Source organism: Ips typographus, linkage group LG1 (assembly GCF_016097725.1).
Source record: "Ips typographus isolate SLU linkage group LG1, UJ_Ityp_2.0, whole genome shotgun sequence".
NCBI lineage: Eukaryota > Metazoa > Arthropoda > Insecta > Coleoptera > Curculionidae > Ips > Ips typographus.
In genome coordinates this window covers 8,770,663-8,794,960 of record NC_138422.1, presented here as the reverse complement: position 1 = coordinate 8,794,960, position 24,298 = coordinate 8,770,663, and the positions used below count along the sequence as shown (strand labels likewise).

At 31.3% G+C, this 24,298-nt stretch overlaps 4 protein-coding genes across 6 annotated transcripts in view; 2 read left to right on the top strand and 2 right to left on the bottom strand.

Moving 5' to 3' along the window:
* The first annotated feature begins 11 nt into the window (after positions 1–11).
* Positions 12–927, top strand: DENR (density-regulated protein). Its single transcript, XM_081995990.1, has 4 exons — positions 12–225; positions 326–575; positions 631–770; positions 825–927. Exons 1-4 carry the CDS (start codon positions 130–132, stop codon positions 867–869), a joined length of 531 nt encoding a protein of 176 aa, XP_081852116.1. The 5' UTR covers positions 12–129; the 3' UTR covers positions 870–927.
* On the bottom strand, positions 814–1,671 carry Polr3I (RNA polymerase III subunit I). The gene is made up of 4 exons (XM_081995995.1): positions 1,504–1,671; positions 1,326–1,437; positions 1,121–1,273; positions 814–1,066 (listed from the first exon to the last, which is right to left on the bottom strand). The coding sequence occupies exons 1-4, from the start codon at positions 1,509–1,511 to the stop codon at positions 941–943; spliced, it is 399 nt and encodes a 132-aa protein (XP_081852121.1). The 5' UTR covers positions 1,512–1,671; the 3' UTR covers positions 814–940.
* A 128-nt stretch (positions 1,672–1,799) lies between these two features.
* Rad17 (Rad17 checkpoint clamp loader component) overlaps positions 1,800–24,298 on the top strand; it is a 109,862-nt gene continuing 87,363 nt past the window's right edge. Inside the window, exons 1-8 of one of the 3 annotated variants that reach the window (XM_081995974.1) lie at positions 1,800–2,017; positions 2,076–2,330; positions 2,418–2,707; positions 2,763–2,891; positions 5,108–5,286; positions 5,336–5,506; positions 5,565–5,868; positions 6,812–6,952. In XM_081995974.1, coding sequence (XP_081852100.1) covers positions 2,000–2,017; positions 2,076–2,330; positions 2,418–2,707; positions 2,763–2,891; positions 5,108–5,286; positions 5,336–5,506; positions 5,565–5,868; positions 6,812–6,866 — 1,401 coding nt within the window. In that variant the 5' untranslated portion in view covers positions 1,800–1,999 and the 3' untranslated portion in view covers positions 6,867–6,952. Of the gene's footprint in view, positions 2,018–2,075; positions 2,331–2,417; positions 2,708–2,762; positions 2,892–5,107; positions 5,287–5,335; positions 5,507–5,564; positions 5,869–6,811; positions 6,953–7,580; positions 8,285–24,298 lie in introns of those variants that run through there. The other 2 variants (XM_081995973.1, XM_081995975.1) reach the window with 2 other exon arrangements.
* Positions 7,798–24,298, bottom strand: part of LOC145740418 (uncharacterized) — a 65,843-nt gene continuing 49,342 nt past the window's right edge. The window contains 6 exon segments of the mRNA XM_081995984.1: positions 7,798–8,784; positions 11,085–11,199; positions 14,712–14,821; positions 14,823–14,911; positions 15,490–15,632; positions 17,916–18,054. Coding sequence (XP_081852110.1) covers positions 8,662–8,784; positions 11,085–11,199; positions 14,712–14,821; positions 14,823–14,911; positions 15,490–15,632; positions 17,916–18,054 — 719 coding nt within the window. The 3' untranslated portion in view covers positions 7,798–8,661.

Below are 24,298 nucleotides of genomic sequence, written 5' to 3'. Positions count from 1 at the left end.
ATTTGTCAAATTAGAGTGAATAAAAAAATCTTAGGTTAGATCAAAATCTTTGAAGCAAAAAAAAAATTCAGCTTGATTTTTGGATTAATTTATTTTGTGATCTCTTTACTGCCGTTATATTTTCTATAAATGGCAGAAGAAAATAAGCTTAAAATGGGCCCTCGTGAGGGCGTGACTTACCCAGTGCATGTAAATTATTGTGGAAATTGTACCATGCCAATAGAGGTTAGTACTTAAATAGCTTCTAATTTTAATGTTTTTTTTTTTTGAAATAGGGCCAGTAGGGCCGCAACATTCTTATTCAAGCATAATTTTATAATTTCAGTACTGTGAATACTATCCAGAGTATGAAAAATGCAAACAGTGGTTAGAAAAAAATTTGCCAAGGGAGTTTGAAAAAGTCAAAATAGGTGACACTCCCTCTGGGGAAGAAGAAAAAAAACGTCAAAAGAGAGGTGGTAAAGGTATTATAAAAACAAAGAAGAAGGAAGAAGGTCCGAAACAAGTATGTGTATCTAGGGCTCCTAGAGGAAAGAAAAAATCTGTAACTGTAGTAACAGGGCTAAGTACTTTTGGTAGATTTTTCTCTAATAAGCAGTTGACTGGTTTTTAAGTGGTATTTCTTTGAAGATATCGATCTGAAAGTTGCTGCAAAGTTTTTTGGACAAAGATTTGCATGTGGTTCATCAGTCACTGGTGAAGATGAGATTGTAATACAGGGTGATGTTAAGGATGAACTATTTGATGTTATACCTGAAAAATGGCCAGAGGTAAGCAGTGCTCTGTCTACAGTAAAAATCTACCACTGGTGTATTAAATTTCAGATTGATGAAGACTTTATTGAAGACTTAGGAGACCAGAAAAGATAGATTTACAAATTGTTACTATTTATTGTATACAATATTAATAATAAAAATAACAAAAATAGCACTGTTTTTCATCAACTGGAATCTTCTGGTTCTGTTTTCACCTCAGGCTTAGCAATATCAGGGAAATGTTCAACAAGTATTTCCAATATTTGTTGCACCTGATCTTCTGACAATCTTTCCTCACTCTCCTCTACCATCTACAGGTAAACCACATAAAAAAATAGCAACAAACAGAACTGTTAACTACTTACCAATTGAATCTCCAGCGGTGAAGTTGGAGGTGTGTTTATTAACATAAGTTTTTCTGTTCTGTTTAAATTAAATGGCTCTAAAGCTTTAAGACATTTGCTGATACTTTCTGGTGTTTGGTTTTTACATGGAGTTTCTTCAAGATAACGCAAAGTCTACAAAATAGGCCTTCAGTGAATATAAGTACTCAAAACTTAATAACTCTACCTCATACGTTATTGTAGCCAATTGACCTGTCTGTTTCTTTTTGCTGTCCTTAATTTTTTGTAAATGTTTCAGTACTTCGTAGTTACTAAGAGTAGCACTGTTGGAATTAATGCTGAAATTAAAAACTATGTTTTATAAGAGATATTTTAAATATAATACTTAGAGTAGACATACTTACATTTCCATATTAAATCCGAAAAAACACGGAAAAGTTTGTTTGAATAGGTGAAATAAACAATTTGCAACAATGTATAAAAGAAAAACTCAACTAGTAAGAGTAGTAAGAGTATAAAAATAAAAGGTAAACAAATACAAATTACAAGAAAGAAATTGTAATCTTTCTTTTCTTTGTCAAACTCATTGACAAAAACTGAAAACTGAAACAAAAATAAGTCTCATAACCGTAATTTGACAATTTCTTGAAAGATGACAGCACAAATTGACAACAAGTCTTGATCGTTTTGGCGTTTACGAGAGTGCAGAGTTAATAAACAGAATCAGAACATAACCTAACAAATTTGTTTATTTTTTTCCGCCAAAAATTAAAAACATCAATAAATAAACTATTTAAAGAATGGCAGAAGTGAATTGTTACTCTGTGTGCAGTTAAATTTACCCTATTCGTATGTGTTTTTCCGTCTATTGGTAGTGTTCAATAAGGAGTTTTTACAACAATGGCAGCTTTCAAAAGTGTAATGTTTTCCAGGATCCAACTTTTAAAGTATGAGCTGATTTTATGTGAAATTTTAGTGGAAGTCGTTTGATTTTGGTCCGGAAACCAACGTCGATGGACCCAGTCCAGCCCCATCAACTAAGTCAAGGAAAAAAACTGTACATAGCAAGACTGTCTTGAAATCAGAGAATAAATCTGGAAAGTTCACAAAGGCCTTAGATTTCTATGAACTAGTTTCACCAAAAAAACCTGAAGATCTTATAGTACATGCTAAGAAATTGCAAGAGATTGAAGGGTGGCTGAAGGCAGTTTCAAAGTCAGGTGTTGCTAAGGTAAAAACATAAATCTGGGATGTAATTCTAATGATTTTAGTCACACATTTAGTATACAACCACTTTTAAAATATTTTTTTATTAAAGACAAAAACTCCTTTTTTGCTTCTTACTGGTCCAACTGGCAGTGGAAAAACTTCAGCAGTTAAAGTTTTAAGCACAGCTTTGGGCTTTGAAGTGACTGAATGGACAAACCCTGTAGATTGTGACTATGATGTATTTAAGGGTCCTGGACAAGTAACCAGATTTTTAGAGTTTTTTGGTGAAGCTAAATATTGCTCTTTATTTGGTAGTGGCAATAACAAAAAGGTTTTACTGGTTAAAGACTTTCCCAATGCTTTAATTAAGAATCCAGATGAATTTGTTTCAGTTTTAGAGTGAGTTGCTGGAACATTCTTTTTTAATTTGATTACAGTATAAAATTACTTTTAGAGATCTGTATTTTAAAGCCACACATCCTGTTGTTTTTATATGCACAGATTCCAATAGTAATGAATGTAATTTGCAAAGATTGTTGTTTCCTGAAGAGCTTCTTTTGAAGTATGCTATCAGTCACTACAGGTAAGAACTTAGTAATGAAGGATACTTTTTCTGCATTTGGGAGACATGGTTTCTCTTGAAAATACTTTTAAGAAACACCTTCAATAAGCCTATATCCATCCCAGAATCAAAACTTTTGTTAAAGTGTTTAATCACAATCTTCCATGTCAAATAATGTGAATAACTCTGTGTAATATAAAAAATTAAAAATCGGTATACAAATATAAATTACTAATTTCACCAATGTATTTTTAAGTTAGTTTAAGGTAAGTTGAAATTTGAATGTGACAGTTTAGGTACTAAATGTTTCAGTCTGTTACAACTTTAAACAATAATTTAAAGCTTACAAGTTTAAATGTCTTGTGACTTCTATATTTGGACTTGAAATTTTAATAACTCACAAGGCAAGTTTTGGTCACATGACTCTAGAAACTAAATTTTATTATTTCCAACTTTAACACTTTTAAAGTTAGTAAAATGGTCCTTATTACAACAATAAGTTGTTAAAGTGCAAAATCACAAACTTTCAGTCAAGTAACTCTGCTAACCAATTGTAATTGTAAGGTGAGTTCTTTTCCCATAACTGCGTCTTGCGTCTGACGTGACTTATTTCCTATTGGCAGAAGCGGCACCTATGTTTATACAGGGTGAGTCGGGAAAGCAACACCCCCTTGTTATTTCTTAAAAAAAAAGAATTTTTGAAAAAAAGTTTGAATGAAAATTGTATGTGTCCATATGTATTATAGGTATTTTGCAACACTGAACAATTATTCAGGGTAACTCATAAGTAAAATAACAGTTAAAACAATTTTAAATGAAATTCTGTATATCTTATTGCATATTTAACAAGTACATTACATTTAAAATATTTTTATATTACATGTTATTGTCAAATATTAATTATTTTTCAAAATATTCAACATTTTATAAAATTTGACATTTAAATAATCTGGAGCTATCTAGTTGTTATTATGTGGTACTAGGTCAGGTTGGGTCATTATTACATTTATAATTTCAAGTCAATATATCAATATAATATAATTAAGTCAATTTACAATTATTATTGTAATCGTCTTTTATAGTTTTCCATAATATCTAATAAAGTTTGTTTGGAAATTGTATTAAACCCAATCAATTTGCGTCATATTATTTGATTTGATTATCTGCTATGATATTTGCCTAATTCAAATTTCTAATTATGACTGACAGTAGTCGAAAGGACTATAATTGGACACATCAGATAAATAGTATCAGGTAAAAATTATATTAAAATATTGCAAATTTAATGTTCTTTTTAAATATGCAATAAAATATACAGTTAAAAAAACGTTATTTTACCTGGTACCTCAATTATGAGTTACGCTGTATAACAGTTTGCTGTTGCAACATATAGAACATATATTCCTAAAATTGCATATGTTCCTAAAATTATTATTTGATATTTTTCAAATTTTTTTCTTGTTTAGGAAATAACAAAGAGTTGTCGCTTCCCAGACTCACTCGGTATTCATAATCTCAAATTTATTTTTAGTTTTTATGTGGCAATTGCCATGGAACTTTGAGAATGGAAAATATTTCCATTTATCTTTGATTCCAAGGCGACAATGAGGGTGATAAAGAATACCCTTCTTCAAAACATGCTGATTTAGTTGAATAGCAGAGTAACTATTTAAAACTGTAACAGTTAAGTTAAAAAAATAAACAAAACATCAACAAATTGTGGCAAGTGACAATTAAAAATATGGTGTTTAGAGGCAACTGCTGTGTACAGCGGAAAAAATTTTCGCCAGATCTGTCAGCTGAAAATGTACTGTTGACCAATAGGAAACTAGTGACGTCAGATCGCAAAACGCCGTTATGGGAACTCACCTTAAAGCTAAAACGTCCCTGAAATGGATATTCGAAAGTTTACAAATAAACTTTTTTGATAACAAAAAAAGAAGTAAATTTCAAAGTTGACAAGATAAAATTTAATACTTTTAGAGTTATCAAATTGGTCCTTTTTAAATCAATTTGAAATTGAAATTCACAAAAAATTGGATCCAAAACATGCCTACTCCGATTTTTGATATTTAATTTGGCTAAACCGTTTCTACTGCACGAAACGTCTCTTAAATTGAAACCTGTGATTAATAAGTCAGGTTTACAGTCACGTGACTTTAATAATTGACAGAGAAATTAATATCATTTATGGTCAATATTGAAGACTCATCAGATAAAAATAAATCATATTTTAGTTTTAATGCTTGCGCACCTACTTTGTTGAAAAAAGGATTAAAACGGGCTTATGACATTTTGCAAGCATACCCGGACAATTACCAATCACCGTCACAAAGTACAGTGGATGCCATTTTGGCTTCATCACAAGGAGATATGCGTTGCGCCTTAAACCAGTTATACTTAGCTTGCGTGTCTGGTAAGAAACTATTAATTTGCTGAAAAACTGTTATGATGTCAACTTGAAGGTACCGCTCAATTGAGTTTGCAAGTTACAACCATACCTGTCAATAAATCTTCAGCTTCAAAACGAAAAAGAATTGACAGTTCAGTTACATTAAAACACATGATCAAAGATGAGACTTTAGGACTGTTCCACGGCTTAGGCAGAGTGTTAAACCCTAAAAGACTTGAAACTGGTAGTAAACCCACACCTGAAAAACATTCTCACACTTCAGACAACCATTATTGTTTTAGGTAATTCTTGGAGGTTAAACTGTGATATCGGGAAACTGGTCGATGAATTCAGTATTCAGCCGTCAAAGTTTCATTCATTTCTGTGCGAAAACTACGTAAGGTACTTTGGCGATTTGAAAGATATTACCAATGCAGCTGAGGTGTTGAGTTTTACTTCCGCTCTAATGGAGAACTGGGATAACCACGAAGTGATGGTGGAAGCTCTTTGGATTTCCGTGTTGGGAGCAATGGTGTTTAATGAGCACAAAGTGAGCAAATGGAATCAGATTCGTGGTCCGAAAAAGATTGATAAGACTGAAGTTCAGTAAGTATCATTTGTATTACTATTTTTATTTAAACTTGAGTGGTTATGGGATGATTGGTAACAGATTGTACCGTTTTTATGACAAAAACACCACTTAAAAACTTAATTTACACTGCATATTTTCTACCGTCTAACCTCGCCACGAACTGCCAATCAACAATTACACACTATCGGGCCTCATTGAGGCTTCAGTCAGCCCTATTGCAATGGTAAAATTCAATCTTATGATGTGCTCCTTTATGATCTAAGTAGACTAGTGAAAACCACATTCAAATCAAAAGTAAAGTGAAAATGGCAGCAAAATCGAGCGCCGATTCAAAGTTTAAAAACGTTAATCTATACTCGTTTTCCTTTAATTTGGAAATGGTGGTTGAAACGCAAATAAAAAATTATTAAATTAAATAAAATTATTAAATTCGGAAATTTATTCCTAAGTTTTGATCGCGGTAGGGTTGATTTTGAATGCTCGTGGTTTGGACTTTCCAACGCCGAATTAGTAAAACAAAAAGCATAAACTCTTCAATTGTTGAAATTGTGTGACCGTACCTAACTTTGCTGCCTGCAACTGTCAAACTCGTATCGCAGATGGTTATTTGCCTCTTTTAGTACCCTACTAGAATAGAGCAACCCCCACTTTAATCGGATAAAGCTCTAGCAAAGTATGGAAAATGGGAGTCAGTACAAAATTTAGAAATGTCAGTTTATACTCGTTTTCTAAGTCCAACGAAACTAAAACTAATTTCGTAACTACAAGCGCCAGGGGGGTATTGCTAAATCTCTTACTAAACCCCCTTTTTTTGCAGTTTTAATGCAGAAGGGCTGATTTATCTAGTTGATTTACAATTTTTAGCATTACAATACCAAATTAGTGGAACTCAAGTTTGAACTCTATTTTTTTTATCATATTTGACATTTACAACTGTCAAATTAATTTATATTTTAGTGCGTCAATCAAAACAAAGACATTTAATCAAAGGCCACTGTTGCTTGGATATTGATCTAACGGGAACACTCTGTATGAAATCCTGACTCCAAAATTCTCTGTCAGAGTAAAATGTCCTGCCAATTAATACTCATGGTGTTAGTCAAGTTTTTGAATAGGATACTTGCATTGAAAACTGATATCAAAAACAGTATGTTCACATGAAACCCGACTATTTTAGGAACAACTTATACAGTGTGTCCGTAAAGTCCCGCATAAATGTTATTAAAAATCAGAGATATGTTTTCTGGGAAAACGCTCGGACACGTCAATATTTATTTTTTATTGTGGATTTTTTGATAGTAAATTCATGTATACAGGGTGACCCAAAAACAAGTTACGACTTTCAACTTTATTTTTTCAAATGGAAACCTCTATTTTTTATTTCATTTTTGGATTCTGCATCGAATTCCAAGTATAACCTAACCTAACTTAATCTAAATATTAATTGAGTTATTTTAACTTATTTTTGGGTCACCCTGTATACATTAATTTAACATCCAAAAAAATCGTAATTAAAAATAAATATTGACGTGTCCGAGCGTTTTCCCAGAAAACAAATCCCTGATTTTTAATAGAATTTATGTGTGACTTTTCGGACACAATGTATATAAAAAACGGCTGATTTTTGAACGAAAATATTTTACACGTGGTAAATTTAAGTAAAAATAAGTCTATTAAGACAATAAAAAAAATACATGCAATTACCCCATTATTGTTTTTTTCTCAGATTTTCAGATGGTGAATTTAGCCACAGAGTTCATCCCACTGAAAGATGTTACTACAACTCTCTTACCAAGAGTGATAAATATACCAGCACATTTAATTGGAATATTTAATTTTTGTTATGTTTGGAAAAGTATGTTTGTGTTTTTTTTTAGGTTGTACTAATTTGCAACGATTTATCATAGGAGAATGAGAGGTAGTAGTAAATAATACCCCGTGAAAACGATTCAAATTAGTTTTAATTTATTATTGAGTAACAACATTCGGTAAAACAAGTATTTAGGAGATCCACCTAAAGGCGAATTATTACATTAAATATAGGACATTATTACATTCTCTCAGGATTTTCTTAATAATTAATTATAATCCAACTGACCGGCTAAGTGAGATTCCTCATCCCCTATTATCATAAAAATGGTAAAATGGAAACATTTGTGTCGTATAATTTATTACTGATTTATCATAAAAGTAATTTATACGGAAATTGTGAGTGAGAACGATACATTAAATTAGATGATGGAATAAATATATTATTAAGTCGCAAATGTAAAGTTAATGCTGAAACTGAAAATAATGTCACATAAGAAAGCTCAGTAATAATAATAATAGTCTAATATTATCAGTCTTTGGAAAGATATACACTAAAAACTACCACGATGTCTAATATTATCTAAAGTAACAATAATAATAAAAGGATCTCTTATATGACATATTTTGTTTTTTTCTGACTATTTCTCTGAGGCGTTAGACACAAAATAAAAGATTGGTTTTTAGCGAGAGAATCTTTTTTATTTATGCGTAGATCTTAGGACTATAAGCTTACGTGGTGACTTATTTTACAATAGACTTTTATAGGACGTTTTTTTTTATCTTATTGGATTTACTTTTGTGAAAGACGGAATGTAATTGGGTTATTAATCCCCGAAGGAAAACGAATTTACAACAACTACAGGTATTTATAATTTAATTTTTTTAGGGTTTGTAAATTTTTTTTTTGTAAAAATATAATTTTGGTAATGCGCTAAAAATGTTCTCTCGTGTTACCCTTGTGAATAATTTCCTTGTGCTAAGTGATGTTTTAAAATTTATCGCACTATGTAGGAGACCAAAGTCAATACTATCAGTGCCACTAGGGAGGTTCCTGTGACGTTTGATGAGGATGTAGTGAGTAATCCGCATTCCCTTTGACCGTAGTCTTGGCAATGGAGCTGAAACAAAAATAAATAGTTTATTAATTGGCTGCATTTTTGGGCTATATTGATAGTGGTTGTTTTTTTGAGGAAAACAAATACACATCACATGTTTGAATATTTTTCTTTGTTGATTAATAAAAATTGAATGTAAGAATAGAATAAATTGGAGGTTTAGGTGCTTGAATTTTCAGCATTTTAAATGCGGGGTCATAGCTGATTGCATTTTTCACACTTGAGAAACATTCTCTATCAGATCCTAGTAAATTTTTCAGATTGTTATTAACAATTAAGCCTCTGTTATAGCCATATTCTCCGTTTATTGGCATTAGCCACGCGTGTATACAAGCAAAACTTTTGTGTAAAGCCTTAATTTTTACCTGCTGTACTTCTATAATCCTAACATTCTTGTGCTAAGTCTACAGGTGCAGCACAATCACAACACTATTTGTAGTTTGTGATTGGTCAAGAAAAAGCTATTGATCAATCACAAAATGTAGACTTGTTATATGGAAAAGCTACATTTACAATCACTGAAATTGGGGAGTTGCAATTGTAATCTGTCCATTTACATAAGAAAAAATTGAAAGTGCACTTGTTTGGCAAAATAAAGCAGAAATTTCAAAATTTCTAGGGTAGGATCGTTTAGTTCCATTTTATGTCCTGAAATTTCCGGGATTAGAAAGCATCTTCAGCTAATTTTAGTTGTGTTTCTATGAAGACGGTTTTTTCATGAACTTAATATTTGGTATTTTTGTACAGTTTTCAAAGTTTTACTGCATTTTATTAGAATAAGCTACTACTTAGCCACTTTCAGAAGTATTTTTGTCTAGTTAAGATTTTAAAACCATCATTTACAGGTATTCTTAAAATTGTTCTTCTTTATCTTTGTTTCCTATAACTGAGTAGCATCTTAGTTACCTTTTAGTTGAATTTTTATAAATATATGATATTTTAAACAATATCATTTACCTTTAAGGTTATAGGTAATTCGTTTAACGGTTTATAGCATTTTTTACCGTTTCATTTTAATGTAACCAGGACGCGTTTTAAGATCAAAGCAAAAAATACCACCTCGAGGCTCGAAAAACGTTCAACCCTCCAAAAGGAAATGAACCATTACCGGGCTCCAATAAATTACCGCGAATCTGTCGATTTTCACTTTTTAATATCGGTATTGCATTGAATTTGTGATTTATGAATCGCGGTTCATAAATGTTCCCATGGTTTCGGTTTGTGTCTTATCTGCGTAGAAAGTTTGAGCACGTATGTGCAAGTACATTAAATTTCCCGGGTCTGTATGTTATAGCAAAATCTGTCACCTGAAATTTAATTCTTTATACCAGCGAAAGCCCAGTGTTAAAGCTTATTAACTATCAATAATATAACATGCTTTTAATCGAACGTCATTTATCACCGAACAGAGGAAGCAAGTATAAAATTGTCCATATAATCGGTTTACGTTCTAGTTATGGTGCATTATCGTTATGGTACATTATAGTGTGTTCACTGAAAGTCCTATAGTTTTGTATACTATAGGAGATTTAATGGGAGTTGTTCGATTTTTGTTAGATATAGTTTATTGACGATGTTTTTAGATACGTACAGTGACATATTTTTATCTGTGAACATATGATCAGACACTACGTTACTTTCCCTATGTTAAAGCGGTACTGGAAGTTGTGATATTTTACTTAATTATACATGATTTTCCAGTGTCCAGTAACAAAACATTACGGTGTATTTTATAATCATTCCTCTAAACTTACGGTAGCCTCAAGGAGTAAAATTAACAAGTATTATGGCTACCTTAAGTTTCAAGGAACCCTTAACTAATGATTATTAATATGACCCTTAAAGCTTTATTCAATTGTGCTTGTTTTTTTATTTGTTAAAAAGTTGAGTTGGCAACGTGTCTAAGAAAAGGTCAGAAAGTAGTTTTAAGTTTATAGACAGTCTCCACACATGAGAGCCAACGTTGGCTTATACTGTGAAGCATTAATCAATTGGTAGAAAGCTGGGGTTATGGGGAAATGTTTGAAAATAATCTAGACAGATACTGGGTCCGTTCAAAAGTTAGACAGCTTTAAATTTCTTTAGGCTGTAATTTTAGGGCATTCTGATGTGTCACATGTACCCATACTTTTTCCTAAGAAAAGTTTGTCTGGACCATAGTTTATGTTAATATGACACTGAGGTGTTTACTTTTATACACTTTCCACCCTTTAAGTACCCTACAAACAATTTGAACCATCTTGAGTAAATTAGGAATAAATATCAAAATTTCATAGATATAGTTAGCTAGATAATATACACACCTGTATCATTGATGATGACATCTTATCTAGGAACTTTCTGTTAAAGTCTGCCGCCTCGGAGCCACAGATATTTCTTGTAGTGGACGTTGAACACTCCACATACTCTTTGAAAGCACTGTAAAAAAATAAACAAATGAAACCCTGGATACTATCTGTTTATCTACGCTATTACATAAGCTATATAAACCCAAATACAAGTAGTCTAAGTCAACAAAAAACTTGCTACCTAGTTAAAATTTCTGGCCCCGGTTCAGGTTTTAGAAAATCCCCGGCTGGCAGCACACGATATTAAATTATTTTTAAATGGTCCGTGTACACAATGATAAAGGGTTAGTTAATATTTAAAGGAAGTGGACAGAAAAAACTCGAAATTTCCATATTAACGAGTATTTTAATGGGGGCGCCGTGAAAAGGCTCTTTAAACGGCTTTACCAGATAATGCGGATGACTTTTTGCATCGCAAACGGCCATTTTATTATTAATCAGGTTGCATGTTTCCTGTTTTATTATGTATTTTACTTTAAATATGTATGTAAAGCTTAATACCATTTATTTAGCATGTTCTAAAAAGCCAATTTAATATTATAATAACAGCTTTTCACTGAACAATATAACACTAAAAATGATAATTAACGAACAATGGAAGGTCCAACAATCTAAAAAGCAGCATTAGGAAGTAGTTAAGCTTTTAATGCCTGTTATCTCCTATTTTCCGTTAAAGAGTTTGACTTTATTGATATGGAAAAGTCTCGTTAGAGTTTTGCTTTAAAGTTTTAGTAAAAATTGATTTTTTTTACGGTTCATTAAATAAAGAGTTCTTGTAGTTTGTTGTGAATATTGCAATCGTTGTGATTGGACAAACTGAAGCAAAATCATACCTATGAAAATTTGGTACAACTTCCCGAAATACACATTCACACTTTATTAAAAGTTGGGTTACGCAATTTCTTAACTCTTAAAAATTATAACAAGTACAAATTAACATTTGAAAGATGTTTTTTTGTTCCAGATATTGGAAAAACTTTGAATAAGGTCAATATAAGCATTTCCTGTTCTTGTGTAAATCCATCTTTTCCAGATCGAAATTTAATAAATTATTAATTAAACACAAGTTAAATATTTACAAATTACAAATATTTATGTTGATATAAATGTCAGAACATTTTCATTATTTACCATACCGAAGGCACAGGCACAATCCGCACCATACATACAATAGTTAGGCAGTTAGGCATTAGCAGAACATTTACTTAACTCTTGTCATTTCGCCAAAAGGCTGCCCAGGAGAGGCCTATTCTTCTTGTGATTTTAGAAGATTGATTTTCTTTGCCAAGTTGAATTTTGTGGCCTAAGTAAACATATTCCGAGACAACCTTCAGGGGTTGGTCGTTAACGGTCACCTGGATGTCTTCTGTACTCATGATCTTTGTTTGGTTCATTTCAAGTCCAATTTGCAGCGATGCTCGATGAAGCTTCCGAAGCATGTTTTCAGCTTTTCAACGACCATAATATCGTCGGCAAATCGTAAATGGTTTAGACGCACTCCATCGATATTAATCCCGTTCTCTTGCCAGTCAAGCTTTTTGAAGACATCCTCCCTGGCAAGGGTAAAAAGTTTTGGTGAGATGGTGTCTGCTTGCCTTACTCCTCTTTTGATTGGAATACTGTCGGTTTTTAACTCATCATCTATTTTTACACGAATGGAAGCGTTATTATAGATTTGTTTGATGAGGTTTGAGTATCTAGAGTCGATCCTGGTATTGTCTAGGGATTCTAGAATTGCCCAGGTTTCGACAGAGTCAAAAGCCTTTTGGCAGTCGACGAAGGTCAAACGGAGGGTTATATTATATTCTGTGGTTTTTTCAATAAGAGTGCGAAGTGTCTGCAGGTGGTCGATAGTACTAAACCCTTTACGGAATCCCGGTTGGTATGAGTCCATCTTATTCGTCAACCAGTTGGTTATTATTTTCGTAAATAGTTTGTATAAGTGCGATAATAAGCTGATAGGTCGATAATTATCTATGTTGTTTGTGTCTCCTTTCTTGTATAATAGGATCTTCTGCATTTTGCCACTTAGTTGGGATTTTACTTTCTGTCAAACATTCATTCAGCAACAATCTTATCACAAATCTATTACACACATAACATAAATATTACATCAATCTATCTTTCCGGTTTGAATGAATAGATATAACCCAGAAAGGCGTAATAAAAATAATACCGCACGTAAGTAAAGTCATAAAGATTGATACCAGCTATTTGTTACAATATAGCCAGATAATTGAATCCTGATTTATATCCTAACACTGTTGCACTGGCAACGATATACAGGGTGTCTAAAAAGTCTGGAATATTGCAAATATCTCGAAAACTGCTGATTTTATTTTTCTCAAAATTTGCGTCTTGTTAAAGTAAATAACAGCGCATGACGTGAGGGTGAAATGAGGTTCGCAAGTATACAGGGTCAGTCACAAAGTATACCAACTTTCTTAATTCAAACCTAACACACTGTATATTACTTCAGATTTTAAGAGTACTTATAAAGGCCAATTCAACGATATACGATTTTTTTTTTTTTGATTTTTTTGTTTTTTTTTTTTGATTTTTTTTTTTGATTTTTTTTTTTTTGTACCTGCCTATAACAATGATAGGTGTAACAATGACAGCTAACGTCAATATAATGTTAAATTAATTGGCAAATTTTCCTATTACTTAAAATGGTGTTTTTGAGTGAGAAGGAAAAGACTGACATCTTAAGTATCCTTCTCACTCAAAAACACCATTTTAAGTAATAGGAAAATTTGCCAATTAATTTAACATTATATTGACGTTAGCTGTCATTGTTACACCTATCATTGTTATAGGCAGGTACAAAAAAAAAATCAAAAAAAAAAAAAATAATAAAAATCGTATATCGTTGAATTGGCCTTTATAAGTACTCTTAAAATCTGAAGTAATATACAGTGTGTTAGGTTTGAATTAAGAAAGTTGGTATACTTTGTGACTGACCCTGTATACTTGCGAACCTCATTTCACCCTCACGTCATGCGCTGTTATTTACTATAACAAGACGCAAATTTTGAGAAAAATAAAATCAGCAGTTTTCGAGATATTTGCAATATTCCAGACTTTTTAGACACCCTGTATAAAACTGTTTCCGTGTTGGCGCCTTCTCAAAGATGGTTTTCCCGTGTTTTCTTTAAATTATAGATTTTCCAGTCTATCCGAGGCGCTCATAAAACTACCTTTTCCCTCTTACAAGACGAAAATATCCGCCAGATAAATGAAATAAGAGTTTGACAATAAAATCAAACGATCGAAAGCACGGGCCTGCTGCATTTCGACGTAAAATATTTGCGTTAATAAAATGCGGGTTTTAATATTTTATTTTCTTTCCGTTTCAAAACGATCACGTTCCGGAAATAATGTAAACCGCGTCATAAATGGAAAATATGAATTATTGCCCGACGTGTTTTAAAAGTTAAGAACACGTATAGGTACTTTAAGTATTGAAGCTTAGAGAGAGAAGGGCCAAAAAAGTGAAAATTTACGATTTGCTTCTTTATGTGAGTTTGCTTTTCTAGAAAATTTGATTTATGAGTTTGATATTATTAGATATTAACTTACCAGCAAACGTTCTTAATGCCTTCGTCTGCAGCGTCTCTTTTTCTCTTCATGGTCGTTTTGAAGGTAAGCAGGTCTTCTTGAGAAATATCATTCATTGGTGTTTTTTTCCGCTATATTTCTCATTTGGTTGGTGTATTGTTTGAAACACACTTCGTTTTGCTGCTCAATTTTCTGCATACAAGGGGCGTGCTTCAGAAATTCTATATTTAAAAAAAAACAAATTTAACATGCCATAATTTCGATTTATGTGAGATTATTTGCATTAAACTCCAGTAATAATAATAATTGCTAATTAGATTTTATACAATGGCTATTAACTAAAATTAAATACGTTTTTTGATTCGAAATAACCGTAAATTGCCTGGTTTGTGGTTATATTTTCGGATTAAATATATAACGTGTTTCGAATATTTTATAACTAACTGGTTATACGAACAATAATTGTAATGTTAATGGTTGTTTTAGCAATGACCGTAAATTTACATCAAAACCATTTTATGCAATTAAATTATATAATATACGGAGTGATCAAATAAGAGCTGAGGAATTAAAAAAAATGTCTAGAAACATGACACACAATAATACTTAATGAATGTGTCAATGTGCCTTTGTTATCAAATTTAGCTTTTTAGCTTTCTAAAGATCTTAAGTATAAGACCGTCACCAATGCTTTTTTTTCTATAATATCTGATAACACAGTGAACAAAATATTTGATAACAACGCCTTAAGAATTGGAAGCATTATATGTGTCAGTAGTTACTTAAAATATGTACTTACCATCTTGGTATGTACCATTCCTGCACAGATTATTAACCATTTCACCAGTTCCGTGGAATAGTTTCTTAAAATGGTTCCTGTCTTCTTTAATCATGCAAAATCTAGTGTAACGATGGATGCAATTGATGGAATCTTTTAAATCTCTGAAAAGATTTAAAAAAATTTCAATCACCCTCTAATAATTCTTCAGTTAATCTAATAATTTCAGTTTCATGTATAGAGGATTGAAAATGTGCAAGAACACTAAATTTAGTTTAATATTATCAACTTGGAAAATTTATGTTTGGTAGTTTTGTTTGAATAATCTTTTTGGCAAGCGTTAAAGGTTAACTGCACAAACCATAAATTAAAAAGTTTTCTATATGATTTCCTTTACATTCACTAATAAATTAATTTCTTTGATATTTTCGGGACTGCACATTGGTTTAATTGAATTAATTTATTAATGAATTGAGTTTTGTGCCATAGCAATCTTAATTTAATTAGAGGTCTTTTGGTCTATTTCAATATATGCGGAAGAATCTAGAAATAATTATAATTATATTTTCTTTTTTTTTGTTCTCTTGAGAGAGAAATAAACTTATTTTGAAAGTCTTCCTTAGAAAGATTTTGTTGAAAAAATGTGAAAATGACACAATTTTGAAAAGTGAATATTGATTATTTAGGAGTAATTTTACAAAAAAAACGTCAATTTGACTACAGTTCAAAAATTTGGTACTAATTGAAGAAAATGAGTCAGTTAAAAAATTAAGAAAATCGCTAATAGTAGAGGAAGTAGTAGAAGTATTGCAAAAATCATCAATTTGGCAACATTTGGTATATTATTTAAAGTTGATACCAAATTAGAAAAATGATCAGCTTGACAATGTTGCCTAAATGTGCATATTGATTATTTATGAGTACTTTTTACTAGTTATTGATAGCAAATTAAAAATAATTGTCAGATTGACAACTTTGCTAAAATGTGATTAATTAAATAGTAATTGATTATTTATGGGTAATGTTTGAAAAAAAACACACCACAAATTTGGTTCTAAATTTAAAAAATGGTCTATTTAAAAACATTTCAAAAAGCGGAACCAGAACTAGACAAATAATCAATTTGGCAACGTTGTCTAAATATGCATAGGTACTTGTAATTTATAAGTGTTTTTAGGTAAAACGTCAGTTTGACCACATTCAAAGCTTTGCTACTAAATTAGAATAATGATCAGTTTGTCACTAAAGCGAAAATCTAGGGAAAATTTGATACTAAATTAGAAAAATGATCAGATTGGCAACGTTGCCTAAATGTGCATATTTGTCATTATTATTTATGAGAATTTTTAGGAAAAATGTTTATTGTACAACCTTGCAAGAATTTGGTATTAAATCAGGAAAATATAGTCAGAAAAACATTGCGGAAATTTTGATACTAATTTAAGAAAAAAAAATTGATACTAAATTAGAATGTTTAATCTGTTTGGCAATATTGCTCCAATTAATTTGAAAAATGGTCAGGTTAGCAACATTGCAGAAATATGAATATTGATTATTTATAAGTAAATTAGTTTAAAATTAAATGAGGTAAAGTTCCATATTGTTGAAATCAAGGTCATTGTATAGTTTTTCTTATGGAAATTGTTGAATTTTTCTAAATTTTGTCTTTTTCGAGATATTTACCATTAAACATTGAAATTTTCAATATTTGGAAGGCTGTAGCAGGCAAACGATTGATGTTAGCACAGAACGGTTTGCATGTTTTTTTATACTATGGCTCGTTTTAAAGCATACATTTTAAAAATTTCCATTTAAAACCAACGACCCCAGTGTAGACCTTTTTCACCAAACTGAAGCATCTGTGCATATCCGTTAACATTAAGATTAGGTATAACACAAAGACTGTGCATATGACAAGCGTATGTCAAAGCGGAATTTATATTTATGTTGCAAAATAAAATAAGTCTGAGGTTCTTCATAGAAAAAATATTGTTCCTAACTGTTGTGTAAAGTGTCTTGTCCACACTTGTCTTGTGTTGACTGTACAAGACTTATTTTGCACACTTTTTAGGAAAACTACTATTTCAGCATTTTTTTAAGCATATACACGTAATGTATGTTTTTTTATACCGTGTAAATGCTCAAACATTTTAAACCTGCAGCGACATGTCCCATTTATATGATTTATTTTTCTACTAAAAACTCTAAAACGGTCATAAATATTAAGAGTTCATATAACAGCAGTCATATCTCAGATATAGATAGTTTTTGTAAACCTTCATCGTTGAGTGGATATTTCCAGCCATCAGGACCCAATTCGATTTGAAAAATATTGTATCTTTTCTTCAGTTTAATATTTTAACGCCCATAAACTAATAATTTCCAACATTCCATTCATGCTTAAGCTGGTTAAATTAATATATATCAAAATGTTAGTAAATACTTACGGACAAACTTTCTCTAAATCGGCTTTGGTAGAAACTAGGGGAAGTCCAGAATCTAATACTGACAGTGGTTTGGAACACCGCATCAACTCGTCAGCCGAACAATCAACAATATGTGAAGCTCGTACTTTGGTTGTAATTACTGGAAAAAAATCTAACGTAAGTAAAGGCGAAAGAATCTCCTATTATTACAAAATCTTGTGCAGGATAGCTTGAAACGGATCGTCGAACAATAGACTTTAGTTGCAAAAAAAAATCGTGTTCTAGTCGTATTATTGAGCGAATTTCCTGTTTTTTTTTAGTTAGCTGCTATTTTATTTTAATTGAGTTTAGATTGTTCAATCGGCGATTCGGCAAAACAAATCCGCTTCGCGTACCGAAATCAAGTTCCAAATAATTAAATAATCGAGCGACAATAGGTATTTTGTTGCGAAAATTTTCATTCTGTCATTAATTCGGTATTTTGCAAGTCTGGCGGGCAATTAGAGCAAATTCACCAATTTTTTTTGGTTTTATAACATTATGTTTGTTTGGTTTTGAATACATTTTTGTTTAATTTTAAGCATCCGCACATATGACAAAAAGTCTATTATAGTCAATCAAAATATGCATACCAGTTAACCATTAGTACAAGAAAGTGTATTATGAAGTATAATAGCATTTTATTTTTCCTGTATTTTTTTTCGAAAATTATCAAATTACATTATAGTAATACAAGCATACATGCCTAGTGCTGTAAGAAGCATTATAGGCACGGAATGGAAAAAAAATAAGTGTGCAATTCCATGAGTTAGTTTTTAGTTAGTTTTTATTTTCGACATTTATTATGGTCGAAAATAAAAAGATAGGATCAACATTTAATTTGGTCGAAAACTTCTGTAAACTTACTGTAAAAATCAAAAGGCGTGTTACGTATTCGAGTTTTATAATAATTTCTGAACACAGTTTACAGAAGATAATATGAATGAAAATCCTGAATAAAAAACAAAATCCGAGACAAAATCACCAAGTTAATTGATTCATCAGTCAATGTTCTTTTCAGTTCTTATCATAATCTTGTCAGATATGACACTCACTTTTTCGTGATAATAAGCACAAAAAAGCACCTTTCCTCGGACCTACTTATGTAGTTAAGAAAACGTACGAAGACTCGAAAAGAAACTCGGTTACAGCTTTAACGACTGCCATCGTTTTTTCTTCGTAATAGAATGTGAAACGAGGATGAGATAACCGAATTACCAGAGCGACCATTTTGCCAGCCAAATTATGGAAATTGAAATTGATGTGTGCTCTGGCAACATTTTCGGAATTTCAATAAGACATTGGACATGTTTAAGTTATGCTCTTCTTTCGGGCTTACCTGAAATTGTTTAAAATTACTTTCTACACAGTAAAGTCAGCGTTTTTGATGCTTCTTTGATCAAATTATCTCTTATATGGTAGATCACTTTGTTATTATTATTTTATTGCTTAGTTGCTAAATACATAAGCATAAAAATTCTGATATCATTCGAAGATTGGTCGTATGATCACTTTATCAGAAACTCTGATTCATATCTTGTTACCAACTTTCCAATTACGTCACATTTATTTTGGTACACTTTTCAAAGGTTGTTGTGTTTTCAAAGGTTTTTTTTTCTTGCCATAAAGTTTGAAATGTCTATATTTGTATATCAAGTGCATTAAGTTGGGAAATGGAAAAAAGTTTCAAATAACAGACAACAAGTAACTTAAAAAAAAGTAATACAAAATAATATTTAGAATCTAAATATTTAAGAAAGTAACAGTTTATGAAGTTATTTATTTAATTAGGGTTTGACTCAATGCAAATTATAACATTTGTCTCAAATATTAAAATGATGGTACAAAATGTAGATTTATGTATTAAAAATATGAATTACAAAATTAAGACAAAAATGTTACTTAAAAAAATGTCTGTAGTAATTGTTAAATATTATAGAAATAGTTAATATAGTTTAATTTAAATTAAATTCCAAGTTAACATAACTTACTTTTTGTGCTTTATTTCATATTTTAATCTCATGCATTTAATTTTGAAAAGTTTTCTGTCCAAATAGAATTATATGATTTTTATTCTACCTTGTCAATATTCTGTTCAGAAAACACCTTGTTTGAAGAGTTTTAATTCCAAAAGTTTTTTGTTACTTGTAGCTGTTTAGAAAACATCTCTTTTGCGGACAAAAGTTAATAAGTATATCTTTTTATTTATACTCAAATCATTAGCACCATAAATACTTTCTTTAAGAAAATCTCTTAATCCTTTTTTCTTTTGGAAGCTTTTTTGCTAAATCAGCAAATGCAAAAATGTGTTTTGTGTTATTATACAATCAAAATGGTATAAACTTCTTGGCTTCTTAACTTCTTTTATGTAAAATGAGCCAAAAACGTGCCTCTCTAGCTCTTCACGTTTTTTGTGTGTTTATTTTACCTAATAATTGAAACCTTTCTGAATCTGGTTAAAAAATAGCCAAAAGTGATTTTTTGTCAAAAATCGCAATTTTACACTTTTCCAATTTTTGACAGGTCGTACCGCTTTTATTTGAACACGAATTTTAACGCGATTGGAATAAAATGCTAAAACTTGTTTATTTAGCTGTTCGTGTTTCCGAGATATTCAATTTCAAAAAGTATATAAAAAATCTTCTCTAATACTTAACTATCCTTTCATCTTTTTTTAAATTGAAAAATGTAAAGTGCTTTTTTGTGCTTTCAACTAATTTAAGGCCCTTTGGCATCAATACGTCTTTTGCTGTGCATTCCTTGTGACAAAAATCACATTTTCCAATTTTTTACAGACCGTAGCGCCCTCATTTGAAGTGCTATCAATTTCATTCAAACGACATTAAAGAGAGCATAAAAATTTTACTAAATTAAAAATGTTTACACACTCTGTATATTCATGGTCATTTTGTGTAGTTTCCAGCTTGTAGTAAGAAGACTGTAAGCTACATTTTCACTTTTCAGTAGTTGGTGGTTGTCGTAGACCAAAAACTAAACGAGATATGACGATTTGATATTTTGGTTACACTTTGTCGAAAAAATGTCCTTTTGACACTAAATTACATTTTTTTCAATATCTGAAAAACATTTAGAGTAACGGAAAAAGTGCAGGAATAAAAAATTCTCAACTTTTGTTAACCCTACTCAACCAGTTTTGAAGTGTTTAAGTTAACTGTGCTGTAAGCTACATTTTGGTTGTGGCAGATCAAAAACTAAACAAGATATCCGGATTTGAAATATTGACTACATTTTGTTAAAAATTTTGATTATTGACACTGACCTACGTTTTCTTCAATAATTCAAAAACGTTACAAACTCAACACGTTAAAACGTTGGGAAAATTATGATGTGGTGTTATTTCTGGTCCTAAACTATTTTTGTAAAGTAGTAGTTTGTATAAGAAAGCTAAAAGCATTAATCTAATTCTATGTTAAAGCTTGTCCTTTAGACAACATTTCTGATACAATTTTTTCGATCAATATGTTTGCCTATATTTGTTGAGAAAACAATTTTAAAAATTTCCCCTCAAACGTATGTACCAATCATAATAATATGTTGCAGAGAAAAATTGTCCTCTTGTGTTCAATTTCTCCCTATATTGTCTAACATTTTAGGGCTTTAATTAGACCGTAAAGCGACCTGGAAAAGCAATAAGAATGGTCCCTTTGTCCCTTAATGTGAACCTGTTAAACGTTACGTTCGGAAACCAAATTCGGCGGGCGGAAAATGGTTTCATTTTTGCTGAATATATGAGACAATGGAAACACAGCTGGAATTTTACGGATTATTATTGTGGCCGTTCGGGCACTAAATATCCGAAATAATTGTTTTTTTATGTTTATTGCGGAGATGGTGGTATGAGCATTGTGTGATGCTTTTCGATTATTTCGTTAAAAAGAGATAATTTCCGAATTTTGGCTTTGAGAAAAAAGCATTGATATAAAGGCAGAATATTAGATTTATCGTCAAAAACCGATTTTTTTTTCAACTTTTTGTTTAGAGCCATCAAAAAGCAGAAATATATGGTCCATTTCACGTAAAATAAATAAGGCCCCATTATTTTACGTTTTGAAAGGAACTTCAAAAGGGTTTCCCGTAATAAAAACGAAAGGTTCTTATATAGGCTTCCATTATTTTCTTTTGAAGTGGGCAAGTAATAAATTTTCACAAATAAATATATTTATTTGGGTAAACAGATTTTTTTATACCCTCAACGTTTTGTATACATATTACCTATTTCCTTTCGGACTTTTTCCTTTCAAGAGCAGGTGCTTTTGTAAAACATTATAATAAAGTTATAATTTAAAAAAAAACGTAACAATGGGTCACTAAAAGCATATAAAAGAAGTAAAAAATTGTAATTTAATCTCTAGACGCCCCATCGATTACTTCGTTTGACTGGTCGTTATATTTTTAAACCGATAAAAAGGCCTTCGCGAAAAGATAATACCAATTTCATTAATAAAAATTTCCGATTCCCAAAGCCCCGAAGGGGAATGATGAAGCCGTTCTAAATCTCTGGAAAATTTATCTTTTCCAAACTAAATAAAGAGGTTTCTTGGGGATGATATATATTTGAAGAAACTTGGCTAATTAAAACGAATATTTATTTTAGCATTCCCTAACAAAATGATATTACGTGCTTTATTATGGTTTGTAGCTTATTTTAGATGTTGAACCAACAATAACAATTCCACCACTTCTGGTATTCAATATTTTTGTAATTCTCCCGACACAAGATTACCACAGGATTGGCAAGGGTAATATCTCTTCGCCTACATTTACAAACAATCTTTGCTGGTAAACTAGGGGCCTAATTCTTGAAAGCAGGGAACGGAATTCTCAAGAGAAATGTTGATAAAATGTGACAGAAGAAGCTGACAATGGCGGATTCGTGTCACATTCTACAGGTCTTTCTTTTGAGAATTTCCTTCCCTTGTTTCATGAATACGCACCTAGAACAATTGGAGCTGCACTATAAGTGACCGTAGAGGATGTCTCAAATTCGATGTTTTTACGGGATATCTCCAAAACTAGCAAAGGTAAAGCAATGCAGTTTTTGCGCCCCTGTGATAGATTTTTGTGAAAGGAACTGTGGAGTAGTCGTACCTGCCACAGCTGCCCCCTTTCTGAGCTACAGGTTGATTTTGGAAATGTGACAATTTGGAACTCCTCTCGTATTTTCTTTATTATTAGCGACACGGAAGAACTACAAATGGTTTTCCATAAAAAATTTAACGTAGAATCCAAATATACTTTTTTTGTAAATGGGACCCCCTATAAAAAAATTTTCCAGATTTCCAACTATCGAGATAAATTAAAGATCAAAGCAGAAATCGCTAATTTTTTGGACATTTTTTGGAGCATGTTTATCTGTCCGTTGGTGACAAGGTTTTTTCATTATTTGGGTGATATAAAGGCTGCATTCGTTTTGAAGTTTTTTTAGCAGTTCAGAAACATCAAAATGGTATTAGTGGCTCGAAAACTGTCTTCTGATCCGTAAAAAAAAAGTCACTTAAAGCTTCCAAACAGTTTTTTGCAGCTTTTTAACACAAAAATGTCACCAGTGTTTTTCAAACTGTCTTCTGAGTCTTAAAAATATTACAAGAGGTTTTCTAACGGTTTTTGCAGGTCAGAAAATGGCATTAGTGGATTCTGATCCTTTAAAATGTCAGCAGAGGTTTGAAAATTGGTTTCAGTTTCTTAGATTCTCATACTTAAGAGAAATATTTGTTAAGTTTAAAGCCTTCTAGTGGCCAAACGCTTAAACCTACCAACCAGTGTTGTCATATCTTTAAAAAGCCCCTTTCATTGGCTATTTATTGACGTACAAATGTTTATATAGTGTAGACCAAAAAAAGTGCTGCACTAAAAAAAATTAATTCATCAACTTTGACACCCTCTAGCGGCCCAACCAATAAATCAACAATCGAGTGTTGCCATATCGTTGGAAAACCAATTTCCAACGATATCAGACTTTTATACCAATTCCATTGATGTATTAAAGTATTCACAGAGCGAGTTATTTACGATTTAGTGAAAGCGTGTATAATAAGTATTAAAAAACGTAAATTTGCCAAAACGTGTCACATAACTTTGACAGCTCAGAAAAGTAAAAGAATTTTATAACAATCACGTAACAATCAGTTGTTTCGGATATATAGAGTATTCTTGGAAATTGTACATTATCGATTCCTTGTGATAACTCTTATGTCATTTAAGTTAACTGTTAACTGAAAATGACTACTTATACTTATAGGGTTCGTTTTACCAAAATTCCATTGGCGTAGTCGCTTATGGTCTAAAAATTTTTATTTCAAAGTTATTGACGTCACTTTTTTTTATGGATCACTCTTCTGGACTTA

Bases quoted from the DNA above. Each gene is read 5' to 3' on its own strand.
- DENR (XM_081995990.1), top strand. From the start codon at position 130: ATGGCAGAAGAAAATAAGCTTAAAATGGGCCCTCGTGAGGGCGTGACT. The intron at 576-630 runs GTAGATTTTTCT...ATTTCTTTGAAG, and splicing joins AACAGGGCTAAGTACTTTTG to ATATCGATCTGAAAGTTGCT. The intron at 771-824 runs GTAAGCAGTGCT...ATTAAATTTCAG, and splicing joins TACCTGAAAAATGGCCAGAG to ATTGATGAAGACTTTATTGA.
- Polr3I (XM_081995995.1), bottom strand. The intron at 1,274-1,325 runs GTAGAGTTATTA...CCTATTTTGTAG, and splicing joins TGGCTACAATAACGTATGAG to ACTTTGCGTTATCTTGAAGA. The intron at 1,067-1,120 runs GTAAGTAGTTAA...GTTTACCTGTAG, and splicing joins CACCGCTGGAGATTCAATTG to ATGGTAGAGGAGAGTGAGGA.